The sequence below is a fragment of the Colletotrichum higginsianum genome, chromosome 3, assembly GCF_001672515.1.
Source record: "Colletotrichum higginsianum IMI 349063 chromosome 3, whole genome shotgun sequence".
NCBI lineage: Eukaryota > Fungi > Ascomycota > Sordariomycetes > Glomerellales > Glomerellaceae > Colletotrichum > Colletotrichum higginsianum.
In genome coordinates this window covers 962,753-989,526 of record NC_030956.1, presented here as the reverse complement: position 1 = coordinate 989,526, position 26,774 = coordinate 962,753, and the positions used below count along the sequence as shown (strand labels likewise).

Genomic DNA, 26,774 nt, shown 5'->3' with positions numbered 1-26,774 from the left:
GCATCAATTCTATCTTCTATCGTCTATTATGTCATTAATCTAAGTAGTTTGTCTCGTCATTTCAGTCCTTAATAGCGAAAGCCTCTCGCGCCGTCTTGCTACTCCTCGAGAGGCGATCCCCGAACCGGATGAAAATGAACGGAATCGTGCCCATCGCCAAGGCGACGAACCCCAGCAGCGAAGGCGCCCAGTGGACTCCCAAGTCGGCGTACATGCTGTCCGCAGCAAGAGGCAGTAGGATGGCACCGATGGAGCGCGTCATACTGGCGGCTGCGTGCGCCGACGCAGAGTACTGCCGGAAGACGTCTGTCAAGTAGTTGATCATGCCCATGAAGAGCATATTGAACCCCCATCCGAAGAGGATTCCACTCAGCATGGAGACGACGGGAGATGTCGACGGCCATACAGTCCATCCGAGCCAGAAAAGGGCGATTACCATTCTAGCACGACAAAGATTAGCAAAGATTATGTTTTTTATCTCTCATCTTGCGACCGATGGATGCTTACAGGGGAGCGGCCATGCATGCAAGAGGCAGCCTGCGGTTAATGGGGTTCTGAGTCCACTTTGCGCCGGCCTTGGTTTCGCGATCATGGTACCAGGTCCATGTCCAGAAGTTGACGAGAGCTAGGGCGACTCCGACGACCACTGACGGGGACGATGTCAGCACGAACTTCTCACTCATCACAAGTCAACGCAGTTCCGATTTCTTACCTGGCAGGAATGCAAGCCCGGCCATTCCCGGTGACAGGCCGTAGAACCCTTGAAAGATGACCGGGTACGCTTGGAACAGGAGGTAGAAGACAGCGTAGGCGAGCGTGAGGTACGCAGAAGTGAACAGGAGAATCGGTTCAGTGAACAGGAGCTTCATGGGCCGCAGGAAGATTTTGCGGACTTCGAAGGGCTTCAGTTCGAGTTGCTGCTGCTGCTCCTGCTCCTGCTGCTGTTGCTGTTGTTGCTTGCCCTCCGCACCTTTGTTCCTCTTCATCTGCCTCTTCGCAGCCTTGTTGTGAAGAACGGGGGCGTACGTCTCGGGCAACGTGAGAACGAGGGGCAAGCCGCAGGCGGCGATGATGCCGGCAATCCAGAAGGGCCAGCGCCAGGATACCGGCGACGAGAAACCAGACACGATTGGCCCGATGAGGGGTCCCACCGTGGTGACGGTCATGTATACGGCCATCGCGTTTCCCCTGACGGCCGGGTCGTCGAGGATGTCGGCGTAGAGGCCGCCGATAACGGTCGTCGGGGCAGCTGCGTTAATCCCAGAAAGCAGACGGAACACAAGCAGCGCTGGGTAGTTGGGTGCTCCGGAACAGGCGAGCATGAAGACAAAATAGCCCAGGTAGGTCCCGATCAGCACCGGTCGTCTGCCGATGTACTCGCTTAAGGGGCCGAACAGCAAAGGGCCAAGGACGTAGCCGCACATGAAGAGCGAGTTGAGCAGGATGAGGTGGACGCGGTTAGAGACGTCGAACTGCTCGCTGATGGCGTCAAGGGCGCCCGAAGGCATCGATGAACCGAGGTTGCCGTTGAAAGTGCATGTAAAACCGGCGACTACAATGTGCAGCTTGCGCATCTAGGCATTTGGAGGTCAGCATAGATATAGGGAGCCCAAGTCGTAACTCGTCCGTCACGTCGATTGGTCCTGAAGGGAGAATGACATACCGGTGAAAGCTTCGTGGCATCCACCAAGTCCTCCGTCGACTCAATGTAAGACGAAGCCTCTGACGTGTGGCCGCTCCTCTCCATGTCCGTCACTGTGGCATTGTTGATAGGGACTCCGGTGCCGCTCGTATCTCCATCGAAAGGCTTCTCCATCTTGTTCACTGTTCCCAATTGTGAATCGTGAACGAGTATCAAGTGAGGGTTCTGAAAGAGAAGATGAAGCTCAATCGAAGAGCCGCTTTCAACTAGGGCCACCTGTTATATGTCCAGACCACCGTATTTATCTATGATCCCCCCGGGCCACATGTCAGAGATTTTCTCTAGATAATACTCAAACATCTTACGTATTTGGTTCCATTCTGTTCTGCGTTCGATGTTTCGCACCATTTGCAGGGCCAACTCATCATAGTTCTCTTTCTTCTATTGGTTAGTTTGACCGAGGGCGCAGAGCCTACAGCAACTAGAGGAAATTGTAAAAGCTCCGAGAGGAAGATACCTCCTTATGTAAGCGGGGGCTCAATTTGCTTCTGTCTTTTTATTGGCTAGTTTTGCCGATATCGCACAGGTTTTTGCCAGCACAACTTCCGAACTCCATGTCTTTCGGTTTTTACGATCCACCCCCAACTTCCGACTTACACTCTTTGCACCACATCCACAGCCGTCACCCCGTCCATCTCCCCGTCGAAACTCACCGTGGTCGACCTAGCAAGCGGCCCTCTCGGAAAGTGTTCGCAGCCGTAACTCCTTATCAGACCATAGACATGTCAGCAGTAGGGCGCACTAGGGCGTCAACGACGGCGGACCTGACGTCGAGGAAAGGGAGAACCAGTATGGCGCCCCCTCCGATGCTCGGCCGTCCGTGCCATGCCCTCTTCTTTGCATGATTGACGAGGGGCCTTTCTGACCGACTTTCTCTTGCTTGTGTTTCTGCAGATGGGAGAGCCTGCGTGACCTGTCATCAGAGGAAAGTCCGTTGCGACATCCTGATAAGAGGCACGCCATGCTCCAAGTGCCAGGCAAACGACGTATCCGACTGTCGGATCTTTGAGAAGAAGAAGACCAGATCATCCTCGGCCAGGGCGTCCCAGAGCCCCCATGTCCCGCTGCAGCCCCGGACAACATCCGACTCTCGGCCTACGACTACGACGCCCACGGCCTCGAATGCAGCCAGCCCGTGGATAACCGTCGCCGGGGAGCCGGGTCCTCGAGCAACCAACGCAGCAACAACAGACTTCACGGCCCAGACTCACTACGCCACCGAGCTGGCAACGCGGAACTTGGCCGACTTTCTCGACGGAGAAGAGACGGGAGTTCAGGAGATCCTACCCAGCGGCCGCCTCTACTTCATTGGCACCGAGTTCTCCAACCTCAACTACCTCGTGCGCCAGCGGTCTCACCGGCCAGACCAGAATGTGTTGCATTTCGGAAGCCACCCTCTGGCACCAAGAATGTCATCGGTGCCCCCGGAGGCCCTCGAACTACCCACCAAGGCCTTGGCGGATGACCTTGTTCAGGCCTACTTCGTTCACGTGAACCGAGGCTTCCCCATCGTCGACGAAGACTACTTCATGAAGAAGTACAACAACGTCGAGATCAGTTCGGACACAGTGCGGCCCAGGCCGCTGTCTCTTCTCCTACTGAACTCCATCCTGCTCGTCGGGGCACACGTCCTCTCTCCTCAACGCGAAGACCTGAAAGCGCTGAAGCCGGTTTTCTTCAAGCGGGCGAAGGCCCTGTTCGACTGTCGCTTTGAGCAGCACCGTGAAACGTACCTGCAAGCTGCTCTCCTGCTTACATGGCAGTGCGATGATCTCGAAGACGTTGTTTCCAACTCGTGGCACTGGGTGGGGAGCGCCGCCCGGACGGCCTTTGGGATGGGCATGCACCGGGACGTTACGCCGTCCAGTCTGAACATCATGGACAAACGCCTGTGGATGAGGTTGTGGTGGACGCTCTATCAATTTGATGTGCTGGTTTCTATGGCCCACGGTCGACCCCAAGCAATGTCAGTTTACTGTTGTCAAGTTACCATATTGTGCCCCCATACCATACCATACACCCATGCAAGTTTGCTAACCTAGAAACTTGTAGCAACTTGGACGATTCCGACGTCCCATTGATCGAAGAACACCATCTGGAGGATACACCAGAGGCAGAAGCCACATTCATTGTCCAGCACACTCGCTTGTGCATCATATTCGCCAAGGCGATGAGGAAGCGCGTCGCTCTGCGGTCTTCAGCGGAAGACCGCGCCAAAGCCACCAGAGAAGCCGACACCGCCCTCGCCGAGCTGGTCACGAATCTGCCGGAGAGGCTCCAGTTGTCCCAGGGCGAGCCAGACATCTGGCAGTCGACATTCCACCTCACCTACAACAACTTCCTCATCCTGCTCCATCGGCCGTCACCCCGTCCGGTCCCGGACCAGTCTCGCTCCCCTGCCGACGCGGGCACCGACCTGAGCATCTGCTCCGACGCGGCGGCTACCATTAGCTCCATCTTCGAGTCCCTCCGCAAGAGGGACATGCTCTTCGGCCTGTGGCTGCCCAGCATCCACGTGCTCTTCACGTCCCTGGTCCACGCATCGACGCAGATGCACGCGGGCAACCCGATCGTGGCGGCCAAGTCCAGACGACATTGCGAATCCATGATCCAGACACTGCACTCGCTGAAGAGCCAGTGGCTATATGCGCAGAGCATCTTGAATCTGTTTGAGCCGCGGCGATTGCGGGGCCGCGGTCACTCTCAGGCAAATCGTCCGAACGAACCAGTTGGCGATGTCGGCACTGGTATGGACCATGCCGGTCGCCAAAACGCCAGCGCCAGGGTTTCGATGCCCCCGGACCTGCACCGATACGAAAATGGGAACCTCGCCGGCTCGTTGTCCTCGGCCGAGCACACGAGTCGTCCTCTCAGCTCCGGGCCGACGTATATGGCGCCCGAGGTGCCGGTCCAGGGGTTTCCGAGGAGCCAGGAAGGGCACCAGTACATGGGGATCCTCAACGGCGACGAGTCCCAGGCTGGCCAGTTTTACGGCGCGGACTTCTTGGGAGACGAATTAGACCTCGGTGACGCGGATGGGATGGACATGCTGCCGCTCCCGTCGGCTTTGGAGTTTTTGTTGGCGGGCGCCGGTAGTCACTTTGACTTTTGATGTCACATTCAACACGCAGCTTTTCGGGGGGGTTACAGACCCCAGCGCAGCGATGATTCTTTCTCATGCTTCTTGACTTCCAAAAGATCTTGAGCCTCGTCAATTCGGTTATATGTTTACCCCATTCTATTGTAGAGAGTGAAAGTATCCAATGCAACATGTGGTTCTACAGTCTAATTTTGCGCTAAAATCAATACAATGATCGCCAAATGCCCATAAGTATACAAAAGAAAGCAGTTCTGAAGGTCGATATGCTGTTACAAAGTGGATTGTTTAGTTGCCCAGGCTGGACATGACGTGTTCGCGCCAGTAGAAGAAGCCCGAGAGGGCTGCGCCGGGCCCAACGAGGAGGCTGCTGGCGACGGATCCCAGGCCTCCCAGGATCGCCTGCTTCGTCGTGACGAAGCCTTCGTAGCGCAAGGTCCAGGCCAGGTACAGCGTCTGCGCAACCGAGGCCAGGCCGAACAACGCGTTGCCTCCGGCCACCGGGCTGGATGCGGCACCGGGGCCGGACCACGCGTAGATGATGCTGACGACGTGGACGGTGGCGCAGACCCCGGCCGCGAACGCGTAGGTGAGCTTGAGAGGGGCCACGTCCTTCTTCTGGTACATGGCGATGAAGTCCTCCTGCTCGGTCAGCTTGACCTCGCCCTTCTCCCCCGCGGGCTTGGGGGGCCGAATCACGTCGCGGACCCTTTGGAAGACGGACGAGATGCCGTTCACTAGGGCGGCGCAGTATATGGGCGCCGTGGACGCCACAAGGGTGACGGCCTGCCGGAGCTGCGGGTCCCGGACCGGTAGGGCGGCGAGGATCGTGGGGATCGCGTAGCCGGCGATGACGGAGGGCAGGATCGACTTGGCGGAGTCGACGGGGACGTGACGCCCGTCCAGGGCGTTGGAGCCTCGAAGGACCAGGCCGAGGCCGAGGAGGGGCATGATGGCGTTGGCGCCAAAGGCCGTGAAGGCAGCGCCGGAAAGGGATGGCCTAGGAGAAAGTTAAAACTGGTGAGTCGACGGCATAGGGGGGTGTATGACTAGGTATTACTTACCAAAGAAGTACGGAGAGCCTGTTGCCGACCCGATGGCCCTCCGCGAGCCAGATGGCGAGGGCGGAGAACAGGTTCGAGCGGAACTGCACGTCCTGGATCAAGCTGCCCGCAGACACGATGCTGGGCAGGCCGGAGAACCCCTGGGCCAGACTCACGCCCGAGACTCCGGCAGATGCCAGTCTGGCCTGTGACCAGAAGCCGTCCAGGAGCGTGGAGAGATGAGCGAGGCCCCCGGACCTGGCGAGAAGCGCCGCCAGGGACCCAAATGCCAACAGCGTGACGACCTTGGAGGCCGTCTTGTTGTTGAGGGGCCGCGCGGGGAGCTCGTCGTCAAAGGGCACGAGGCGCGGCCTGTTGGGCATCGGCAGCCGGTGGACGTGGTGGCTCGCCTTGCAGATGGGCACCGCCGTGCCGAGGAACCCGTCCTCCTTCATGAGCGGGATCAGGTAGTTGATGACCGGCTTGGAGACGGGCGAGCGGCCGGTGAGGACCTGCTGGAGCTGGTGGCCGCTGGCGACGAGGTCCTTGGCACGAGCGTGGCGGTTGGCGTGGACCTGGGCCAGCGCCTCCTCGACGACGGCGGCGGACTGGCTCTTGGGGTTTCTTTCCAGCATGTCGGTCAGGGCGTTGGTGAGGATCGCGGCGGCCTCGATGGCGCCGTTGCCTCCCTGGCCGGAGATGGGATCGATCTGTATGGCACCCGACGTTGTTAGTATCGATTCCCGCAGCAAAAACAACAACAAAAAAACACGTCTACGGCGTGTTGCTTCATGATTATGGTGGTTAACCAACCTTGTGACTGGCATCTCCGATGCAGGCGATCCGCTTGTAGTGCCACTTCTCAAAGACGTACTCCTCGAGCGGCACCAGCGTGGCCATGATGCGGTTCTTGTAAATGTCCCCGAACGTCACGTTGTCGTAGATCGGGTCCTTCAGGTGCGCCATGGCCAGCGTCTCCGTGTCCTCCTTGGTGTACCGCGGGATGTCCTTGCCGTACTTGGTCTCGCCGACGCCTTCGAAGAGGAACCAGTAGGTCCGGTTGCCGGGCGCGCCGACAATGAGGTAGCTCCAGCCCATGTTGTGGACCATCTGCTGGGTGCCGGCCGGCAGGTTGGACGGGCGCTTGGAGATGCCGAAAATGCATCTTGTGGCGACGGGTACTCCTGGAAGGACGGTGTAAGTGAGAAAACAAGAAAACAGATCCGTGACCCGTCACAGCATAACTGGCTAAGCAACTTACTGGAGTGTTCGTCTTGGGGAAAGTAACCGGGGCTTTGCTGGTGGCCGATCCGCCACATCTCCTGTCTCACGGTGCTGTGGATACCGTCCGCTCCGACGACGATGTCTCCCTCGTAAACGGAGCCGTCCTTTGTGTGGACAAGCACGCCCCCGTCGATAAGCTCGATGCTATTCACCCTCTTCTCCGGAACTACCCTGTCCTTTTGCTTCAAGTTGTCGTAAAGGACTTGAAGGAGCATCTGTCTGTCGATGAAAATGGAAGCGTACCCGGTCCTGATCGCCAGTCAGCCATGTCGCCTTCTGGCCTTTTGTCCATCCCGAAGGCTTCCTGAACAACAAAAACCCCTCCTCGAAAGACCCTAGCCACGTACCGACGTTCCAAGTGGTGAGTAGCGGCGCTGCTGGGTGGGACGATGGCCTTGCCATCTGATTGACGAAAGGAGGACTTCAGGTGGAAGTCCCCGGCAATGTCCAGAATCGGCTCGTAGCATCCGAGCTGGTCTAGGATCCGGAAGCCGTTGGGCAGCAGGCCGATGCTGGCGCCGACCTGGGGCGCGATCTCGGGGTACGCCTCCAGGAGGGTGTAGTCGATGTTGAGCTGCTCGAGCATGTTGGCGAGCGACAGGCCGGCGACGCTGCCGCCGACGATGATGACTTTGAAACCCATCTTTGAATTTCGAAAAGTATTGTTTGTTGCGGTTTAGGTTGGTCCCAAGAGAGTCGAGGGGGACAACATCTCGAGGGCCGAAGCCTGGTTATTTAAAGCCGGGATGTCTCTCATCCCTTTGGCGTGTTACTGTTGTGCATTCGGTCTCTCGAAGGCTGCTCAGGGGGAGGCGCTTGGCACTGCCGCATTGGTGGACATCAACGTGGATGGCGTTTGTCCGTCGTTCGGGCCCTTGTTGGCTCCCGACCGAACATGGTCGGGCTGCGTGAGACGGCGCGGCAAGTGCATTCCGTTCACAAACGGCGGGTCTGCCCTCTTGTTGTGTGTGACGTTGGCCTGCGGTGCCTCGGACACGGCAATTTGCAGCTCGTCCCATCTTGGTAATGGTTCCCGAGGTGCCCACCATCCCCAAAACCCGAGGCTGTGCGCGACCAACACCAGTGATTTCTCTGCTCTGTCGATCGCTTGTAAACCAGGCCGCACAGAAATGGCGGCCCAGTCCTACAGCCCGCGTTCGTCCAGTCAAGATTCGGTCGAAGTTGAGGTGAGCTGTCATTCCGGCACTGGACGATTCGGTGGGGTGGGGGGATGGCAGTGGCAGATGGAATCCGCAGCCCGAGATGACGATACCGAGATTTACGGCGCCCACCTATGCCGTCTTCCCGTCCGTCCCTTCGTGCCGCTTACGCACCGCCCAAGATATCGAACAAGGTTGGACTGCGCATGCTCTCGTGTCTCGGCATTTGCAGACGGGCTACGAGACGGACAGCTTGCGTAGCCCCGCGTCCGTCGCAGCGCATCATACACGAAATGGCAAAATACTTGGCGCGCCGGTGGGATGAACCACCACAGTGATGTATTTATATTTATAAGGGAAGTTTTATTAATAGGAGACTATATAATAAAGACTTCTCACACTATAGTACTAACTACCCTATACAGATTTAACCTATACATATAGAAGAGGTAAACCCCCCTTTAAAGGGTTAAAGGTAAAACCCTCTTATATTCCTAGACTTATTAAGGAATCTTGTTTTTGTCTAACCCTTTCCTGTATACACTATGCTTTAACCCGATACGTGCACTGTTGTCAGAGCCCCATTGTGCATGTGGGGCTCAGGGCTCCGTTTTTCCTGCAGAGTGGGGTACCTGGCGACCAATCAGGTCTCTGAAAAACGGCGTTCCTGCGGTCGGAATCGAACCAACCGTCTGCGCGCAGAGCGTGCAGACGCTGCCAGACGCTTGCCATTGCGTCACGCAGGTCCAATACCACAGTGATGTATATCGTTGGGTTTTATTTCTGCGTTGGCTACCGAAGGGCTCAACTAGCAGAGGATAAAACATATAGAAAGTATTGTTCGAAAACTCTTGTCGTTGATCACTTGGCACGTCTTTGAACAACAGCTTCTCAGCTGGAATATAACGGTGCAGCCTAAACGTGAACAAAGCTCCTTGATTAGTGCGGTTGATCAATAACCCTGTAATGAAGCCCACGATGACCCTGCTCAACTCGACATACAACCCAAGTGTTGAGTAATTGACCGTGATCTCTTGAGGGATCCGAGCTCTGTTGAGGGCCGGTTGGCAAGCCGCCTGACTGGTGACCATAACAGATTGCCACTTACTTAAGGTATGTAGCCACCGCGGTTCATTTCGAAATCTCACAAGTACATCAAGAATGAGAAGTAGAGTACAGAACATACACGCTAGTGTAAGTGTCATACATGGAACTGAAAACAATGCATGCTATCTGTGATGCGATTTCAACGCCCGCGATGGACGCATATTCCACCTTGAGCAGTTTATACTTTGCGTGACATGGGGTACCCCATCCTCCGGGTTCTCGAAGCTCCCCAAGGTGGTGGTGGATGGTGTCAACCTGAAGTTCTAGAATTAGACGGCAACGCTCCCTAAACACCGGTCTCCACTTTCATCCCACTCCAACCCAAATCCCGGCCCCACTCATCCGATCCCTCGGCGAATCTTGCCCGGTGAGGCCAAATCAGACAGTTGCTAGGTACGTACCTTTTCGGCGCGGAAAAACGCCATGCTCCAGCTATCTGCGCCGTCTTGTCTCGCTGCCTTCACTTTTCACTGCACCCGCGATCGCGACAAGCTATCTGCCCCCCCCCACGACAGCTCACGATACAACCCACGACACAGCTCAACAACCCCGACACCGCAAAGATGACTTCCACCATTGGAATCCCCATTAAGCTCCTCAACGAGGCTCAGGTACTTCCAATGCCTGCCCTTCTTCAACTTGACAAGAGAACACCAGCTAACCCATTTGCGCGCGCAGGGCCACATCGTCACCCTCGAGATCACCTCCGGCCAGACATACCGCGGCAAGCTGCTCGAAGGTACTTTCCTCCCATACCCCTCCGTTGCTACACAATCAACCAAGAAGAACCATGAAGCTAATTACACCTCTCCCTTCCCCTCAAACAGCCGAAGACAACATGAACGTCCAGCTCAAGGACATCACCGTCACCGCCCGCGACGGCCGCGTCTCTCACCTCGACCAGGTCTACATCCGCGGCTCCCACGTGCGCTTCTTCATCGTCCCTGACATGCTCCGCAACGCCCCCATGTTCCGCTCCCGCAACGTCCGCGGCCGCGGTGTCGGTATGGCCCGAGGCCGCGCCACCGTCAGCAGGGCCCGCGCCAGCGGTCGCGGCGGTCGCTAAAGAGGGGGTGGGCTGTTTTTTGTCTTCGTCCTTTCGTCGCCGCCCCGCCTCGAGAATTCGCTTGTCCCATCCTCCGCCGTCGGCTTTCCGACCGCTTGAACGACAACATACCAACCACGCACAACTACACGACCAGAGGAGAAAAGAAGAGAGGAGAGACAAAAGGAGAGAAACCTGCACCGAAGAAGCGCGACGAGCTACAAAAACAACGTCCTTTCCCTCTCCTTGCCACGCTAAGAGACAAGAGCAGCGCGCATGTCTATTTTGCCTCCCACGACGGCAGAGGGGCAGAGAAGAGGTAGAAAGAAAGATGAAAATCATGTTGTCAAATGGGAAAGCGTACCGGAGAGCTCTCAGCATACCTCCCGGAAAGACGAAAAGTTCCTGGCGTTCACGGTTCACTGCGGAAAGTTCCTTTTTTTCGATTTTGTTTCCAAGGAGGGTTGAGGCCTGTTGTTGGCAGAATTCTGTGAGGCGGCCCCTGAGAATGATATACTGTGTAGAAGAGTGCGCGGCATGATACCACATTGGGCAGATTACCAGCGGTCGCCAAAGGGCGTACGTTCGTGGGCTTTCTCGGCAAGAACCGCAATAGGAATGCTAAAAAAAAACGCCCTCTCGGCGCCCCAAAAGGTTTCTCTTCTGTCTACTTCTTCGGTATCGAAGCGAAGCAGCGCGTGTACATGTCTATGGTGACATATGGCTCCCTTTTTTATTTATACATTATACAGATGATGGTACAGCTGTGGCAGATGAACCACCTTTTCTTCACTCTAAGCGCTTCAGCGCGTCTTGGGCTTTCTCGACGAGCTCCCTGGCCTTACGCAGCTCCTCGGCGCCTTCGACGGGGTTCCCCTCGCGAGACCCGTCCAGCGCATCGGCGACACTCTGCTCAACGCCCCGGACGGCCTTGCGGCCCTCCTCGCGCACCTCGCCCTCCCAGTAGGTCCGAGCCGTCTCCCACTTGGTCTGCAGGCGGCGCAGGCTCCACATGATACCCAGAGCGGCGACGGCGCCTGCCTCGTAGATAGACGAGGCGTACTGCGAGACGTACAGCAGGCCGCCCAGCGCCGTGGTCAGGGCCGAGGTGCTGGACGCCTGGAGGACCAGCTTCTGCGCGAGCGCCTGGAGCGCGGGCACCGTCTCCTCGTAGAGATAGCGGCGCGTAAAGGAGATGTGCGTCGGCCACTTGGGCTTCTGCGTCACGGCCTTGGCGACGGTGCTCGATTCCGGCAGCGACTTTTGCAGCTCCGACGTCGGCTGGGCGTACGTGGGCGGCTCCGCGGCAGTGGCGACGCCCGACTCGGCGATGCGGCCGGCGAGGTAGACGAGCTCCCTCTCGGCGCCGGGGAGGAAGCGCTGGCTGAGCATGTCGGTCGTAAGCACGCCGACGTCGTCCACCCTCCAGAACAGCTTCCACCAGCCCAGCTTGCGCCACCTCGTGCCCGCGAACGCGAGGTCGAGCTGCTGCTGCAGCTCCTCGTGCGCGAATTGGGACCACTGGGCGAGCCTCTCGTTCATCACCGCCAGGCCAGAGGACGCGGCCTCCGTCGACAGCCTCCCCGACAGCAGACGCGACTCCTCGGCCTCGATCTCCGCCAGGGTGTTGCGCAGCAGCGAGGCGATGAGAAGCCGCACCGCCGGCTTGGTGACATGGCCCTCGTCGCTCTGCACGCCCGATTTGAGCCACTGGATGACAGCCGGCACGTTGCTCTTGTACCACGAGCGCTCATACTCCATCGCGTTGCCAATATTCTGGCGAATGAGGTCGAGCCCCTTGCTTCCCACGGAGACGTCGATCGGCTGAAACGTCGTCTGCGCATCCTTGTTGACAGGGTATTCCGGCAGGTTAATGGCCGCAAGTATCGTATCGCGATATTCCGCCAGCGGCAGCGACGCCACAGACGCCGCGCCCATGACCCCTTCGGAAACAACCAGGGCCTTGTGCACCGGCGTAGTGATGGGCGTATACCGGCCCGTGTTGGACGGGATGTCCACCGTAGGCACCAATACAGACTCCTCGACATCCTGCGCGTAGGCTACCTCGCCCGGCGCCGCGGAGAAGGGGTTCACCTCCATCAACAGCAGCTCGATGCCGTGGCCGTTGAGCGCGGGTGACGACACGCCCAAATCATGCAGCAGGTTCGTCTTGGATATTGTTACCGTCGGCGCGGCCTCCTCACGCGGCCTAGCATGCTCCTGTCCGATGCGCACAACGAGCGGGTGCGTCGGGTCGTGCTGCGCCAGCTCCCTTTCCCACTCCGACTCATCGCCCAGCGGGTCTGCGAGGATGAGCCTCAGAAGGTCCTTCGCCGCCTTGCCCGGCTCCGAGACGTTGGCGAGGGCGAGGATGGCGACGCGGACGGCCTCCTGACCGGGGTCCTGCCGGAGGCCCTGAAGGGCGAGCTGCAGGCGGGAAAGATTCACATGGTTCACGGCGTGCTTCTGCAGGTCCAGTAGTGTGTCGATCAGCTCGGCGCGGGGGTTCTCGGGTGTTGCGGCCTCGAGCGGCGCGGAGTCGGTGGATTGAAACCGGCGCTGTCTCAGTGCCTTTCTTGCTTCGGTGGCGGCAGCGTACGGGCGGCTGGTAGTAGTGGTGGATCGTGAGGGAGTGGCAGTTGCCGCTGTCGACAGCGAGCAAAACAAGCAGACTGCGGCGCGCGACGGAGCGCTTGTTTGTTGCGGTAGAGACAGAGATGATGCCGCACGGCCGGCAATTGGCCTCAGTGGGAGTCGTGGAGGCATGGCGTCGATTGTACGCAGCGGGGTTCGCGTCCCCTCGATTGTGTGTCGAGCGGGAAGAGAAGTGCTGGTGAAGTTCACCCCGGGAGATCTGAGATCTGGGAGAGACTTGTGAGTGAGGTCGGCAGATGGACAGAGCTCCAAAAATGCAAAAGCTCCGATCCCAACGGCGGACAGGCGGCACCTGGCGGGCAAAACCTCGACGCGTGATTGACAGCTGGCCACAGCTGTATGGCAAGGTTCGTCCCCTGTGCACCCCTCCCCATACCCGCCAACCAACCTCGACCACCATGACCGCTGCACCGACAATCGCTCCACGTCCATCCCAACTCGCGCCGGTGTGTAAGTCAACGGTGTCAACAGCGGGTCATACACAACATCACCACTTTCGAACCGCCCCTTTCAATCTTCTTACCTTCCCCCAATCGAACCACATACATCTGCGTCCAATATACACTCCGTCCGAAACATCCGCGACTCGTCACATACCGCTCCCCCCCATCGAGCTCTAAAACAGCCCCGCGCCATGGCCCAGTCCACCGCCCACCGCCGCCTCCTCCAGGAGTACCGCGCCCTGACGAACAACCCGCCCGAGGGTATCACCGCCGGACCAGTCTCCGAGGATGATCTCCTGCACTGGGAGGCCTTGATCCAGGGCCCCGAGGGCACCCCTTTCGAGGGCGGCGTCTTCCCCGCCGAGCTCAAGTTCCCCAAGGACTACCCCCTCGCCCCGCCGACCATGAAGTTCCTCGTCGACATGTGGCACCCCAACAGTATGTCCTCCCTCGTGTTCCTCCCCTCCTCACCTCCTCCCTTTTCCCTTTGACCGCCCGATATCGATCACGCACGACATAAACTAACAGCATACACAATCCCAGTCTACCCAAGCGGCCTCGTCTGCATCTCCATCCTCCACCCGCCCGGCGACGACCCCAACCACTATGAGCACGCCTCGGAGCGCTGGTCGCCCATCCAGTCCGTCGAGAAGATCCTCATCTCCGTCATGAGCATGCTTGCCGAGCCCAACGACGAGAGCCCCGCCAACGTCGAGGCCGCCAAGATGTGGCGCGAGCGCCGCGCCGACTACGAGCAGAAAGTCCGCGACGGCGTGCGGCGGTCGCTGGGCCTGTAGAGGGAAGTGGAAGAGGTGTTTAGTCGTCAGGGATAGAGCGTACGGGCGGCCGCAGGCAGGCCGTTAGACGGCCACATGTCGACATTTTATACACGGAGACTGCGCCGAGTAGGTAGGCAGATGGCCTTGTGCGGAGTGCAAGTACAGAACAGATATGGTCAGGACGGGCTTGCATAGCATGGCGTTTGGGGAACCGAATATCGCTTCATTCATTTACTTTATCTTGACTTGCTTGCTTTTTCATAGCTTGCGTTCCATGGTGTCTCCCTATGATCATCGTGCTGGTCCTTGGGTCCATCCGTCCATCCGTCCGGTACAGTGTAGATCGCTCATAACCAATCCAGGCGACCTCATGCCCCATTAAAGTCCGTTCTCGGCCTTGAACTTGTCCCAACTCTCATTCAACGTCGCAAAAACCGTCGCGGCAATGAGCCTCACCTCCGTGCTGGCATCCTGGGGAAGCTGAACCGCGTGTTAGTACACCATCTATCAGCGTTGTGGCCGGCAGGGTGTTCCAGTAAACGTACCTTGTCGGGATGGCACTTGGCAATGGCCTTCATGTAGTGAATCTTCACCTTGTTGGCCATGACGAGCTCGTGCAACCCGACCTTCTTCCACCCACTGCCCTCCCAGAGGACCTGGTCCAGGCTGCCGATGAGCGCGCGCAGGTTCTCCCGCTTGCCGTCCCTCCAGGCGGCGATCTTGGCGTCGACCTTCTCCGACAGCGCAAACTTCTCGTCGTCCTCCTGCGCGGCAGCCTGGTTCTGCTTGCGCAGACGCTCCACGGCATCAGAGCTCTTCGCGGGCGCCGCGGCTGGCCGAGGCCGAGCAGCAGCGGGCCTGGGCTTCGGCTTCGGCTTCGGCGCCAGGGCAGACTGACAACGTTGGCGGCCCGAGATGGCGCTCGGCCCGCCGACACCGTCCTTCACGCACGTCGACCAGACGGCGTGTGCATCACCCCAGCGCTCCATCTGCTCGAGGGCCTCGGCCTTGCGGCTCAATGCCTTCCCGTACAGATCGCGCATCTCACGGCGCTCTTCACCGCCGTTGTCACTCAGGACGGCTACGTGCTCGCCTTGACCGCCTGCCGGACCAATGATCTTGAGCGCAGCGTCGGCGTCCTCGACCGCCTGCTTTGGCTCTCCAGTCTTGAGGGCTGTCAGTGCGCGGTTCGTGAGAATAACAATCGCAAGCGGGTGCGACGACGGCACGGCGGCCAGGGAAGCCGAGTAAGACGAGTGGGCTGCGCCGTAGTCTCCTCTCTTGAAGTGGGCTGTGCCGTCGAGTCGATGTTTGGTGGACTGTTGTATCGCCGCGGGCGAGATCGATGGAATTTGGCGAGCAGGCCGAGGTGCCGGTTTCGGTGCAGGTGGAGATGGACGCTGGGCAGACTGAGCAGGCCGAGAGGATGGTTGCGAGGGCTGGGCTGGACGCTGCGGGAGCGACTGGGCCTGCTTGGGGGCCTGTGTTTGAGAGCTGAAGAGCAGGTCGGGCTCGTCCTGCTGCGGCCGCGTCGACGCCTCCGGCTGAGGCGTACCCTTCTTCCTCCTGTGAGGGCTGACATAGGATGCCGCATTGTCATCTGCCATTGCCAACTTGCTCGCGCGGGTTCTCGAATCGGGCAACGCTGGGCCGCCCTGCTGTTGCCATCTTGGCACCGGAGTTCCTCTGCCACTTGAGGGGGCTGACACGGCGGGGGAGTGATCACGCGGGGATGCCGTCCTGCGCGGTGCGTCGGGTCGTGGTGATTGCGAGGACTGTCCGGCCTTCCTTGGAGGTCGACCACCCGATTCTAGCATCAGAGCCTCGTCCGTCGCCTTCGGCACCCTCTTCTCGGGTTGCGTGCGGTCGACCTGAGCCGAGCGCATCCATTTAGGCTGGTTGGGATCACTCTCAGGCTGGTTGAAGTCCGCAACCGCCTGCTGAACCTGCTTCTTACCCGTCTTCCACAGCGAGTTGGCCGTCTTGAAAAGACTGTTTCCCACAGCGGCAGCAGTCTTGGAGAGATCTGGGTCGCCGCCTGCCGGGGATCTTGTGTCGGTTCTCCGCTGGCCGTCTTGTCTGCTGCTGCCGTCCTCCCGTCCTCTCCTCTGTGCAACGGCGGGACTCTTGCCTTGCGCTTTTGCCTTGGCTTGTCGGTGCGCATCGTCCAGAAGCCAGTTGGCAGCCGCCTGCACATTGAGCCCCGCACCGCTCTCCGTCAACCCACGCCGGGCGTTTTCAGGGGTAAAGCCGTAGTCGACAAGCTGGGCAACGGCTCTGTCAAACTCGGCCATCTCGCCCCTGGGAGCCGGCCGTTCGTCTTCGGAGCTGGAGTCGGACGCCTCGATGGGCTTTCCAGGCTCGGAGTGCTGGGGCTGCGGCGGGGTAGGTTGTTTGCGCCGAACTTCTTCAACCGGGCGGGCCAGATCACCGAGGAAGTCGTCGTCGTCGTCTGTCGGGAGTGGCGGTGCCGGGGACGCAGCCTTGGGCTTCAGCTGGTTCAGACCAAACGGATCATCATCTTCTCCAAATACGCCATTGTTGGCAACGCTCGGGGCCTGGTTCCATGCGCTCGGGTTGCTCAGGTCGAGGCCCGGCGCATTAGCGGGCGAGGGGCTCTTCTGGGGCGGAGGCGGGTAAAAGCTCGCGTTATCGACCTTGGTCTCGGAGTTAAAGGCGGCAAAGAGGTCGTCGTCGTCGGTGGCCTTCTTGCCGGTGGAGGAACCGGGTGACAGGATGCCTGGAGACGCCGTCCGCGAGACGGAGCCCGATCCGAGCGTGTCCAGGAAACCCCCACCAAACTGCGCCTGCGCTTGTTTTCTCCTCTCCTCTTCCTTCTTCCTCTTCTCCGCCTCGAGTTGTTGCTGCTGCTCCAACAAGGTGAGCTTCGACGTGGGCTTCGCAGCTCCAGCAGCGCCGAAGCTGAGCAGGTTGCTGAAGCTATCAGCGGCCGGCTTCGCAGCCGCAGGTTTTGCGGCGACGGGACCAGAGCCTTGGGCGGAGAGTGGCGTGTTGCGGCCGGAGGGGAACGGGGATGGCGTCGAATTGGCCGGTCGCATCGAACCAAAGTAATTGGCACCCGAGGGGTTCATCGGCGGTGGCTTGTTGTTCGGCTGGTTGGCCGACGCCGACCAGTTCAGTCCCGAGAGATCATCCATCTTTGAGCACTGGGGAGAAATTCAGGGTGCAATAATCATTTCATCAGCTTCGTGAGGGTCGTGAGGGCTTCAAATATGGCTCAATGCATCGTTTTCGGCTTGTTCTGAATTCCACTTGTGCCTCTTGTCTCCTGGATCGGGTTGGCTGATTGCGGTGTTGTGTCGACGTAAGGTGGCATGTGGCACAGCTGTGGCTGAAGCTGGAGCTGTGGCTGGATGGTGCCTGAGGGAAATGTAGTCGGCGGGGCTTCCACTTGCAATCGGTGTTAGTCCCATCGGCTTTACGGATTGGGAAGGTACGTGTAGACTTTCGGCACGCACGACCCAGATGCTCACTGCTGCAGATTTCGCACGGATGGCGCCGAAAGCAAGAAGAAAAGGGGTTGGCACCTTAGGGCGTTCCGGGGGATGATCGCTGCTGTCACATCTCAATAGCCAAAATTGCCTCGCTCATTCCGATGAGCTTGCTGGCTTTGTTTCGCGGGGACCCTTTTGCCCACGATAGAGCCATGACTATACTCGCATAAACTGCGCACTGCGGTTCTGTAGTTTCGGACCCAAGCCACACACACTGGCGGGTCATTTCTGCTGGCGAGTTCCAGTCGACTATCGTCATCGCATTCCAGCCAGAAGCCCCACATACATCCAGACTCTTTCCAGAATTGACTCGGCTCTAGTCTCGTGTCATTCCGTCCCTCTCAGTCCATCGTTGACTTACGTGGAAATAGGAGGAATTCGGAGTCGATGGAGAAGGATAATCTCACTTGCTCGGTGCGGCAATTGGAAGACATGAGACATCGCATCGCATACAGCGGAAGTGTCTTGCCGTCCACCCGTGGGTCAACGACCGGACATCATTGCAAATGGAGTCGAGCGAGGGATGAGTGTGCATCCTAATTACTTCGAAACCCCTGCTTGCAGGCCAGTGTCTTCGGCCGAAGGCGTCTTTCTGAGGGGGCAAGCATCTCATCTCTTGGTTACTATGACTTGGGTGCTATATCGCCTGGCAGCGCCGAGGTGATTTACGGGTTGTTGAACACAACGCCGCCTGGCGGTGGGTGCGGCTTGACGTGTTCTGAATCAGTCGCTGTCTAACAAACCGTGAAGGCCACTAACACTACGCTGCAGTAAGGGGTTGTGACGATGCTGTGTGCGCGGCGTGTCGCGTCCTCTCGACAAGTCCATTGCATACGGGATCGAGAGTCTGGCGCATGTGGAGGGGTCAGGGTTATTTGGGGGGGGGGGGGGGGGGGGGGGGGGGATAGAACAGTGATAATGCAATGCTTGAGTGCGATGTGATCCTCAGGGACGACAGGCCCTGGCTGGGTTGTGTCGTCTGTGATAACTCAAGAGGTTCGGATGATTGGCGCACCGCCTCCATCAGCTAACCGCTGAAACCCATTTCGCATGTCAAATATCAAGGGTGCTCCCTGACAACGATGATCAGGGGAAAGAAGATCATGGGAAGGTTGAGCGAAGCATGCATACCATGAGTATGAAGCGCGGGCATTCCGAATGGCTACCGCCATGTTTCTTGATTTCTTTTCTTTTTCGGTTCCTTCGTGACCCATTGCAGCGCGAAACGAGAAAATACGAAGTGGAAGTGGCGTGAAGTGGGAATGATAAGAGCCGGTTTCCGGCGCTCTCATCTTAACCCACAGTCGAGTCTCGTGTCTGCGCCCATCGGAATTTCTAGACAGCATATCCTTGGTTTGGGTGATGACGATAATCTCGTACTTGACTCGCGGTTCGTTAGCGGACGCTGCGATACTCACGATAGTTGGAGCTTCAAATACAACATCTGCCACAGGCTCACATGTAAGACATGCGCTTCGTATAGGCAGTCGCATCGAACGATGTGGACAACGAGCCCGGTGTGTGGACTCTGGTGTGGTCTGGTATCAGTCTGGCGGTCACCCGAAACTGCCGACCGTTGGGGGGCGGAATCCGCAAGAACGAACGCCGATGTCGTCGTGGCATGGCCGGAATATTTGCTTCTTCTTCCTATTAGCCTTTCCTGCGACAGTCAAGTCGCACGAGGAATAGGCGTGAGCATAAAAATTGGCAACCTCGACGTCGGACGCCGCTGTTGTGCGAAGGAGGACCGAGTATATCGCGAGAGAAACGTCGTCAGCCTAGCACGCGCTGGCAAGAAGTGCATGCTGCCCTGCCCAGTCGCGGTGGTGAGCGCCTGTCGTGCGAAATTTTGTTTTGGCCGTTGTGTCTCCATGTTGCATTTCCCCAATCGTAACGGCAGGATGGCACTGAGACTCAGCCGCAACTCGAGTTATGGGCAGACACAAGGACGTCGCCACCTCGTCGTAGCACTCGCGGAGGGTTTCGTGAAGCCCTATGAATAATCTCCTTGGTTCGGCGACTGACCCCATGACCCCACGGGGATTGTCTCTCGTTCGTGGTCAGCGCACAGCACGACGGACGGACGGTCTATTGACAGTTGAGTGGAGTCCATACAAAGCCTGAATGGCTAGGCGAAGCATGCCGCGGGAGGACTCTTCTCTACATTGTTGCCGGGCTCGTACAACATCGTTGTCCAACATGGCGTCTTTCGTGCCGTGAGTGCCGTGAGTGCCGTGGAATGATTCCGAAGGCCGTGTTGAAGAGAGCCAGCAGATTGTACAAAGCACGTAGGGCGTCGAAATTCCGGGGTCGGCGACTCGGCAAGCCTGGTTGGTTGAAGGATGTGAGGAGGCTTGTCGGCTTGGCCCCATTGTCGTCGGAGCCAGCGCCTGCTGGGAATTAACTCGCAGTCTGCTCTCTGCTCTGCAGGTGAGGTTGCCTAGCATTAGCGCAGATCCCAGCCGCCGCCCACCAAGTTCCATATATCTGTCCCTGCGATTGGCGCCAGTGCCATTGGTTCAAATTACTAGGGCCACCCAAGGAAAGGGAGGTCTGCCCAATCACCGCTATAGCAGCCAGAGTACGTATCCTTTCAGTGAGATCGCCTCCTGCCTCTCTCCCCGGCCCGTTCTTTCCAAAGGGGAAGGGGCATCAAGCACAGCGGCAGCAACGACCAACGGTACGGCAGTATGAGGGTTCCATGGTACAAGAGGGGGGACACCTGAGAGGAGGAAGTTCGCAACTGGCCAATCAGGGTTGACAGCTTCGTTCTTCTAATCATCTATCTTCCCCTTTTCATGCCCCTCCCGTCCTAACTCCCACATCGGAACAGGGGAACCCCAGCTCGACAGCGTCATTGGTCGTAGATCTTCGGACGGAGAGAAAAAAGGGGGGCTTTCGGACTGGAGCCCTGGGGCCATTTGGGGGACCTTTGGAGACTGAGGAACTTGGCTTCCTATCCCCTCCTCTCGCTCCTCTTCCTCCTCCTCGTGCATTTTTACCATACCTCCAGCTGTCTCTGGCGTCACCAAATCTCCATCGTCATGTCATGTGTGTGTGGCCCCCAAACTGCCCGTTTTGTGGATCACGGGATGCAGCCTACGGTACCTGCATATCGCGCATGTGTCACCCTAAAGCCTGAAGCCACCCGCGGCACATTTCAGTGCTTCTTTGCTTCTTACGTGCGCCGGTACGCCCCGAGGTGCCACACCGTCCCCTCCCCCCTCCTTCGCATCTCCCGAGCCGTTGGTGCTAAACGCCTGGTGCCATGCGTGATGCGAATGAACGACGATGCAGCCGCAACGCGATTATGGAATCGTACGTTGATGGCGGTGGTCCAAACGGCTTGCCTCATCGTCCGACAGTCACTCCTTCATAAGCACAATGTGAAGCAGCCACACCGACGGTCGCAAACAGACCGCCACTGTCTGCATCGTATCACTAATGTCATTTCCTCTCGCGTTGGCATCGCCGGTCGGCCCTACACTAGCACATTGCTGCAATCTGCGATGCCCGCTTGCTGATGGGGTCGTTCCCCTCTCTCGTCTCTTTTTGCCTCACCTCTTCATGCTTGCATGCTTCTTTGCCTTTGTCCTTCTGTTTTTGCCTCTCGCTTGCTCCCTCTTGTATCCTCAAACCTGCCTGCCTGCGTGCCTCCTCCACAATTCGTTGGTTTCGCCCGCCGTCCCGCGTCCGCCGTCGTCTGGAGTACAGCAGCAAAGGTGTGTCCGTTTGGTCCGATGGTTTAGTGGCCAAGCAAACGAAGGAGGCGAGTGAGTAACACGCAAAAAGGCGACAGGGGGGTGGGGCAGTCCCCCAATTGCTCAAAGTACCCAAGTACAAAAAAGGCACGGAGCGTGGCTTGTGTCTTGTCGGCCCCGGTGATACAGCCAGCAGGATCCTGGCCCGACCCCTTGAAGCAGGACCTTAATCTATTCCAACCCACTTTGCAGAGCGATCCCTCCCACATTGTTCGCCCGACAGTCGGGGGTAGCGTCGTAGGGGCTCCAACTCGGAGACAGGAGGCGGCTGTCGCCCGCTGTCACTAACACGCCCACCGTTTCGAGTTTCAACCCCAAGACTTTCCCTATATCACGCACACTCACACTAACACTAACACACACACTCTCTCTCTGTGAGACGCCAGGGAAGCAACACCTCTCTGTGGCTGTAGTACGGACGCCATTTGTCATTCTCCTCTCCTTCTAGTGCCCATGCGGTGGTATTTTCCCCAGATGTACCGTGCACTCATGTGACCTAAGTATTCGCAGCAATGGACGGACGACAGGCAATACCAGACGAACGCTGGCAGAACAGATGGATGTTGGTAAGGTATTCATCCCGGACCCTTGGCTGGAAAGCGAGCCCTTCGTTCGGGTCGCCAATTCTGAGAGGAACAGCGAGAGTGTGCCATTTGTTCTTACCTCCTTCCGCCCCCATGTTCATGCTCTTGGGGTTTCTTGGCCGCCATGGTGTCGTCGTCGCCAATAAACCAAACGCAACACAGAGGAGGGGGAACAAAGCTCATCTCAACCGATCTCACCTCATCTCACTCCTCGTCTCCGTTGACTCGTCTTTCTTCCACCCAGTGGCCAAGGATGGAGATCAATGGACACGAGGCGCGAGTTATGCTTGGGCGACCGAGAGAGGGTACGATGTACCTTGGTGTTTCCCACAATTTCCCATCCTCGTCTCTCGAGGAAAAAGAGTGGCTTCTTACGGATACTCTTAGTGCAGAAGCGTGTTCGAGTAGTGTAAATGTCAGACTGGTGGAAGCGCACTTGTTGGAAGGCGCTTGCTTGACTTGCACAGCGAAATGGCTTCTCGGCGCGACCCATGCTTCTTCCCACCCCCCGTCACCCCCCTGTCATGCGCCCCTTGAGTTCCCGGCCCCCATGTCCACCACCAGAAATGCCATGACCTACCTCTCTTACTAGTAATAGCCAGTCTCTCCACCTGCCGCCCGTTTCCTTCTTGTCTTGATGCCCTTCTTTTCTGCATCACCTTCATTCCAACCGCCCGCCTTCTCCCCTCGTTCCTCCTTTCGTCACCTACAACGGGGTCTTTTGACTGTCACTCTCTCTATCAAATTCTGTGTTCACCACGCTCACTCTCTCGTGGCCTCGCCCTTTTCCAGGTCGTCGGCACTCAGCCATTCCTTTTTTCTGCTACTACAACAATCTCGACACAGGAATTCCAAACTTCCCGCTCCTTTCTTGGCTTCTAGTTCCTCGCAGGACATACACATTCATTTTCTCTTGGACTCCCCCGTCTCTCTGTGTGTTGATCGCATACGTTTCTCGACTCGACGTTTTTTTCCTTCCTTTTTGATAAAGACTCGACCGTTGGACGATCGAAACATCGCACAGATTTGACGCTGCCTTTTTTCGAGGGTGTGTGTCATTCTATCGCTTTTCCCGCCCACCCGTTCCCGTTCCCGTCGCCCCCCATCGTCTTACACCGGCCACGACCTCATCGCATCGCGGCGCAAAACAGCCCCGTCCCGCAAATCAACTCATTCGGACTCTCGGCCAGTCATCGACGACGCAACTCAGGCTCTATCGACCTGTCTTAGCGACAGCAAGCGTCTACCCTCGTCGCAGCCCCAACTGAACTTTGCGGTGGTGCTGGGCATCGACGTTGAAATCTACAGGGTTCTTGTGTTACTGCGAAACCAAAAGTCGTATCGAACAGGAAACGAATCCGAAATCCGGCAGTGGGCATTTTCGACAACTAAGATCAAATCCATCGCCAACCAGCCTCTCAACCAGGCACCACTTATTGGAAATCCCACACAAGTGAAGGATCTTCCTGCCACCAGAAACGGAAAAGGGAATAAGGAGATGCTCATCTAGAGACAATCAACTTCCGAAAGCAACGTTTCCAATCGGCTCAGAAATTACTCTGCACTCTACAACTCCGTTGTTGAAACACCCGAGAGAGAAGGTCCGGTAAGTGGGTTCGCACCTGCTCCTTCCATCACCAGTCTCACTGCCTGCCTTAACTTGAATCGGCACATGAGCGCCTCGCTTCTTCTCGCTTAGCCGTTGCTCCTGCCCTTTGCTGCACTGCACTTGCCTTCAAACCTTCCCTGGGAACCAAGACAGAGGCTGGCCTACCTTTTCAAACCTCATATTCTCACCTCCTTGCCCACCACCTCTTTACCGGTCGGTTTGAGAAGCTTCCTTTTAAACATACACACCTCAACGGAAACTTCGCAAACATTCTTTGTGCAACGATCACTGACTCCAAGATCCCCAGTTATTCAGCCTTTGGTTCAAATTCCCACTAGATTTAGGACTTTCTCTAGGACCCCCGGGCCCATTCTGAAACTCCAAACGGTCTTCTGGTCTCAGTCACTTACAGGTAGCGTTCTTTACCTCCAGCTCACTTGAGCCTTCACATTAACATACAATCTTTAGACCTTGACAGCCTCGTCTTTGAGTCACTCATACCTGATACCCAGTCTTTGTATCAGCCCTCACATCTCATACCCACCAACTTCGTCAACCACTAAGATGAAGTACTCTACTTCGACTCTCTTGGCCACAGTCGGCTTCTTTGCCGCTGGAGCTGATGCGTTCTGGCGCATGGAGTGCCCGGGCCGTGTTGGCTTGGCCAGAGTCGACCCCCTCATGTCCTTTGGAGGAGCCGCACCCCATGCCCATGCCATTCATGGTTCAAGCGGTTAGTACTCACTCACTGTTCTCACTGGCCCAAGTCGCGCTGTCACTAGATATCCTTATTCTTCTTGGTGCCTTGAGCTGCTCTTTCTCTCCCTGAACCCTTGGCTAACGTAATTAGCCATCTCTCCCATCTCGACATTTGGCGACCTGGTTGCTGGTGATTGCACCTCTTGCCGTGTCAAGCAGGACAAGTCGGCCTACTGGCACCCGGCCCTGTACTTCCAGGACTCGGCCACTGGTGAGTTCGAGCTTGTTGACCAAGTCGGCGGACTTCTTGCGTATGTTCTCCTTGCCCCCCTTATCGTTCGCCCTCTCGACTGGAGGCTGACTGTCTCAGGTACTACCTTCTTAATGGAAAGGATATCAAGGCATTCCCCCCCGGGTTCCGCATGATTGCTGGGGATACCGACCGCCGCAATTACACTGCAGGCGACCCGTCTAAGCCTGATCCCCAGAAGTCTTCGTGGTCGCTCCTCGGTCAGACCAAGCAGTCCATCCTCGAGCAGCGCGCCATCGGCTTCAACTGTCTCAACTACGGTCGTGACCCCGAGGGCACCCTGTACCGCCACTTCCTCCCTGACAAGGCCTTCCTCGATGCCAACTGCGCCAACGGTGTCCGCTTCGAGATGATGTTCCCGTCTTGCTGGAACGGCAAGGACGTTGACACGGACGACCACAAGTCCCACATGGCTTATCCCGACCTGGTCATCGACGGAACCTGCCCCGAAGGCTTCGAGACGTCTGTTCCTAATCTCCTGTACGAGGTCATTTGGAACACCAACGCCTTCAAGAACCGTAACGGTCGCTTCGTCATCGCCAACGGTGATACCCAGGGCTATGGATACCATGCCGACTTCATCTCGGGCTGGGACGAGGACTTCCTCCAGTCGGCCGTCAACACGTGCACCAACCTGTCTGGCCGGATTGAGGACTGCCCCATCTTCGACCTCCAGGACGAAGCCGCCACCAAGCAATGTGAGATGAAGATCCCCGCCCTCATCGAGGATGACAACGTCACTGGTCCGGCTGCGATCCTCCCCGGCAACGCCCGCATCACCTTTGGCGACGGCTCTTCTGAGGGTGATGATGCGCCCGTCAGCTCGTCTACTATTGCAGCTCCAACGGTCCCGACGCTCACCTATAAGCCCGGCAAGACGGCCACGGCCAACCCTCTCCCCGGCGAAGTTTTTCGCGAGACGGGCAAGATCCCCTATGGCTCAGTTTCCGCTGAGGCGGTCTCCGCCCCAGTCCCCGAGCCTGAGCCCGCTGCGGAACCTACCCCGACGCCGATCATCACGCCCATCATTACGCCTGCTCCTGTCAGCTCCTCTCAGCAGAGCCAGTCGTGCGTTTCCACCGATGTGATCAAGAACAAGAACACAGTTTCCGTCATCTGCTGGGTGGAGGAGATTGTGTACGTGACCGAGTACGAGGACATGACTACGACCATGTCAGTCACGCCGACTGAGGCGCCCCTGCTGCGCGCCAAGCGCCATCTTCACCAGCACCGTAACAATCACTTTTAGATGAGGCGTGCCTTTTCGATTTCTCCGAGTTGTTCACGCTCCATCTTTTTCATCTGCGTTGCGATCATGGGGGTTGTGGACGCTTGTAAAGGACGTCGCATCGGGATGTGGCGTCCTTTTTCTTTAACCCAATGGGATCCTGACACAGGAGACGATTTGGCTTCTCATTGGTTCTCTCGCATCTTGCTCAAGGACACTACTGATGTTGTCTGGACATTCTGAGAGCAGACACGCTTTTTTTTTCTGGAGGTAGCTAGCAAGGTCCGGGCAAGTTATGGCCCGTTTCATGAGTTTATGGTGACCATTGGCGGCAAAATCATCAAGTTGAGTTGGCTCTTCTTTCTCTGTTTTTCATGGTGGTTGTCGAGTGAGGCGTAGTCGGGATGGAACTGCATTTGCTTCGCATTGAATGCGTCGACATGTCTTTGGCGTTGTAGGTCTGAGTTTGAGATACCTTTTGTCGCAACGAGGTTATTATCGCCGGTTCCAGCCGTTGTCCCTCCATTGCCCACCGCACCGACTGCATGCTCGTCCGTATGTGAACTTGGAACATCGGGATATGGGCCTTGCTTGTATTCTTGTGTGTTGGTCGATGATTCCTCTAACCCCTGACATGTACTCTCTCTATGTTGTACCTATATCCTGCTGTTTCAACCACGATCCGTCTCACTTTCACAGGCAGCCATCCGAGTGTGGCTCTCGCCCAACTGCTTGTCTGTTCCCCGTTCCTCC

At 57.6% G+C, this 26,774-nt stretch overlaps 8 protein-coding genes across 8 annotated transcripts; 4 read left to right on the top strand and 4 right to left on the bottom strand.

Annotated features, from left to right (window-relative positions):
• Positions 1 to 61: 61 nt before the first annotated feature.
• Positions 62 to 1,816, bottom strand: CH63R_03855 (Major facilitator superfamily transporter; the record flags this gene model as incomplete). Its single annotated transcript, XM_018298830.1, has 4 exons — positions 62 to 440; positions 508 to 646; positions 713 to 1,574; positions 1,664 to 1,816. 4 exons carry the CDS (start codon positions 1,814 to 1,816, stop codon positions 62 to 64), a joined length of 1,533 nt encoding a protein of 510 aa, XP_018160076.1.
• A 608-nt stretch (positions 1,817 to 2,424) lies between these two features.
• On the top strand, positions 2,425 to 4,814 carry CH63R_03854 (Fungal specific transcription factor domain-containing protein; the record flags this gene model as incomplete). The annotated part of the gene is made up of 3 exons (XM_018298829.1): positions 2,425 to 2,518; positions 2,597 to 3,668; positions 3,755 to 4,814. 3 exons carry the CDS (start codon positions 2,425 to 2,427, stop codon positions 4,812 to 4,814), a joined length of 2,226 nt encoding a protein of 741 aa, XP_018160075.1.
• A 273-nt stretch (positions 4,815 to 5,087) lies between these two features.
• Positions 5,088 to 7,769, bottom strand: CH63R_03853 (FAD binding domain-containing protein; the record flags this gene model as incomplete). Its single annotated transcript, XM_018298828.1, has 5 exons — positions 5,088 to 5,799; positions 5,864 to 6,552; positions 6,656 to 7,026; positions 7,104 to 7,375; positions 7,474 to 7,769. 5 exons carry the CDS (start codon positions 7,767 to 7,769, stop codon positions 5,088 to 5,090), a joined length of 2,340 nt encoding a protein of 779 aa, XP_018160074.1.
• A 2,187-nt stretch (positions 7,770 to 9,956) lies between these two features.
• Positions 9,957 to 10,459, top strand: CH63R_03852 (LSM domain-containing protein; the record flags this gene model as incomplete). Its single annotated transcript, XM_018298827.1, has 3 exons — positions 9,957 to 10,004; positions 10,072 to 10,132; positions 10,221 to 10,459. 3 exons carry the CDS (start codon positions 9,957 to 9,959, stop codon positions 10,457 to 10,459), a joined length of 348 nt encoding a protein of 115 aa, XP_018160073.1.
• A 768-nt stretch (positions 10,460 to 11,227) lies between these two features.
• Positions 11,228 to 13,204, bottom strand: CH63R_03851 (uncharacterized protein; the record flags this gene model as incomplete). The annotated part of the gene is made up of 1 exon (XM_018298826.1): positions 11,228 to 13,204. The coding sequence occupies one exon, from the start codon at positions 13,202 to 13,204 to the stop codon at positions 11,228 to 11,230; it is 1,977 nt and encodes a 658-aa protein (XP_018160072.1).
• A 523-nt stretch (positions 13,205 to 13,727) lies between these two features.
• Positions 13,728 to 14,333, top strand: CH63R_03850 (Ubiquitin-conjugating enzyme E2-18 kDa; the record flags this gene model as incomplete). The annotated part of the gene is made up of 2 exons (XM_018298825.1): positions 13,728 to 13,974; positions 14,080 to 14,333. 2 exons carry the CDS (start codon positions 13,728 to 13,730, stop codon positions 14,331 to 14,333), a joined length of 501 nt encoding a protein of 166 aa, XP_018160071.1.
• A 360-nt stretch (positions 14,334 to 14,693) lies between these two features.
• CH63R_03849 (UBA/TS-N domain-containing protein) lies at positions 14,694 to 17,473 on the bottom strand (the record flags this gene model as incomplete). Its single annotated transcript, XM_018298824.1, has 2 exons — positions 14,694 to 14,795; positions 14,861 to 17,473. The coding sequence occupies 2 exons, from the start codon at positions 17,471 to 17,473 to the stop codon at positions 14,694 to 14,696; spliced, it is 2,715 nt and encodes a 904-aa protein (XP_018160070.1).
• A 6,875-nt stretch (positions 17,474 to 24,348) lies between these two features.
• On the top strand, positions 24,349 to 26,042 carry CH63R_03848 (Wsc domain-containing protein; the record flags this gene model as incomplete). Its single annotated transcript, XM_018298823.1, has 3 exons — positions 24,349 to 24,517; positions 24,635 to 24,794; positions 24,854 to 26,042. The coding sequence occupies 3 exons, from the start codon at positions 24,349 to 24,351 to the stop codon at positions 26,040 to 26,042; spliced, it is 1,518 nt and encodes a 505-aa protein (XP_018160069.1).
• Positions 26,043 to 26,774: the final 732 nt, after the last annotated feature.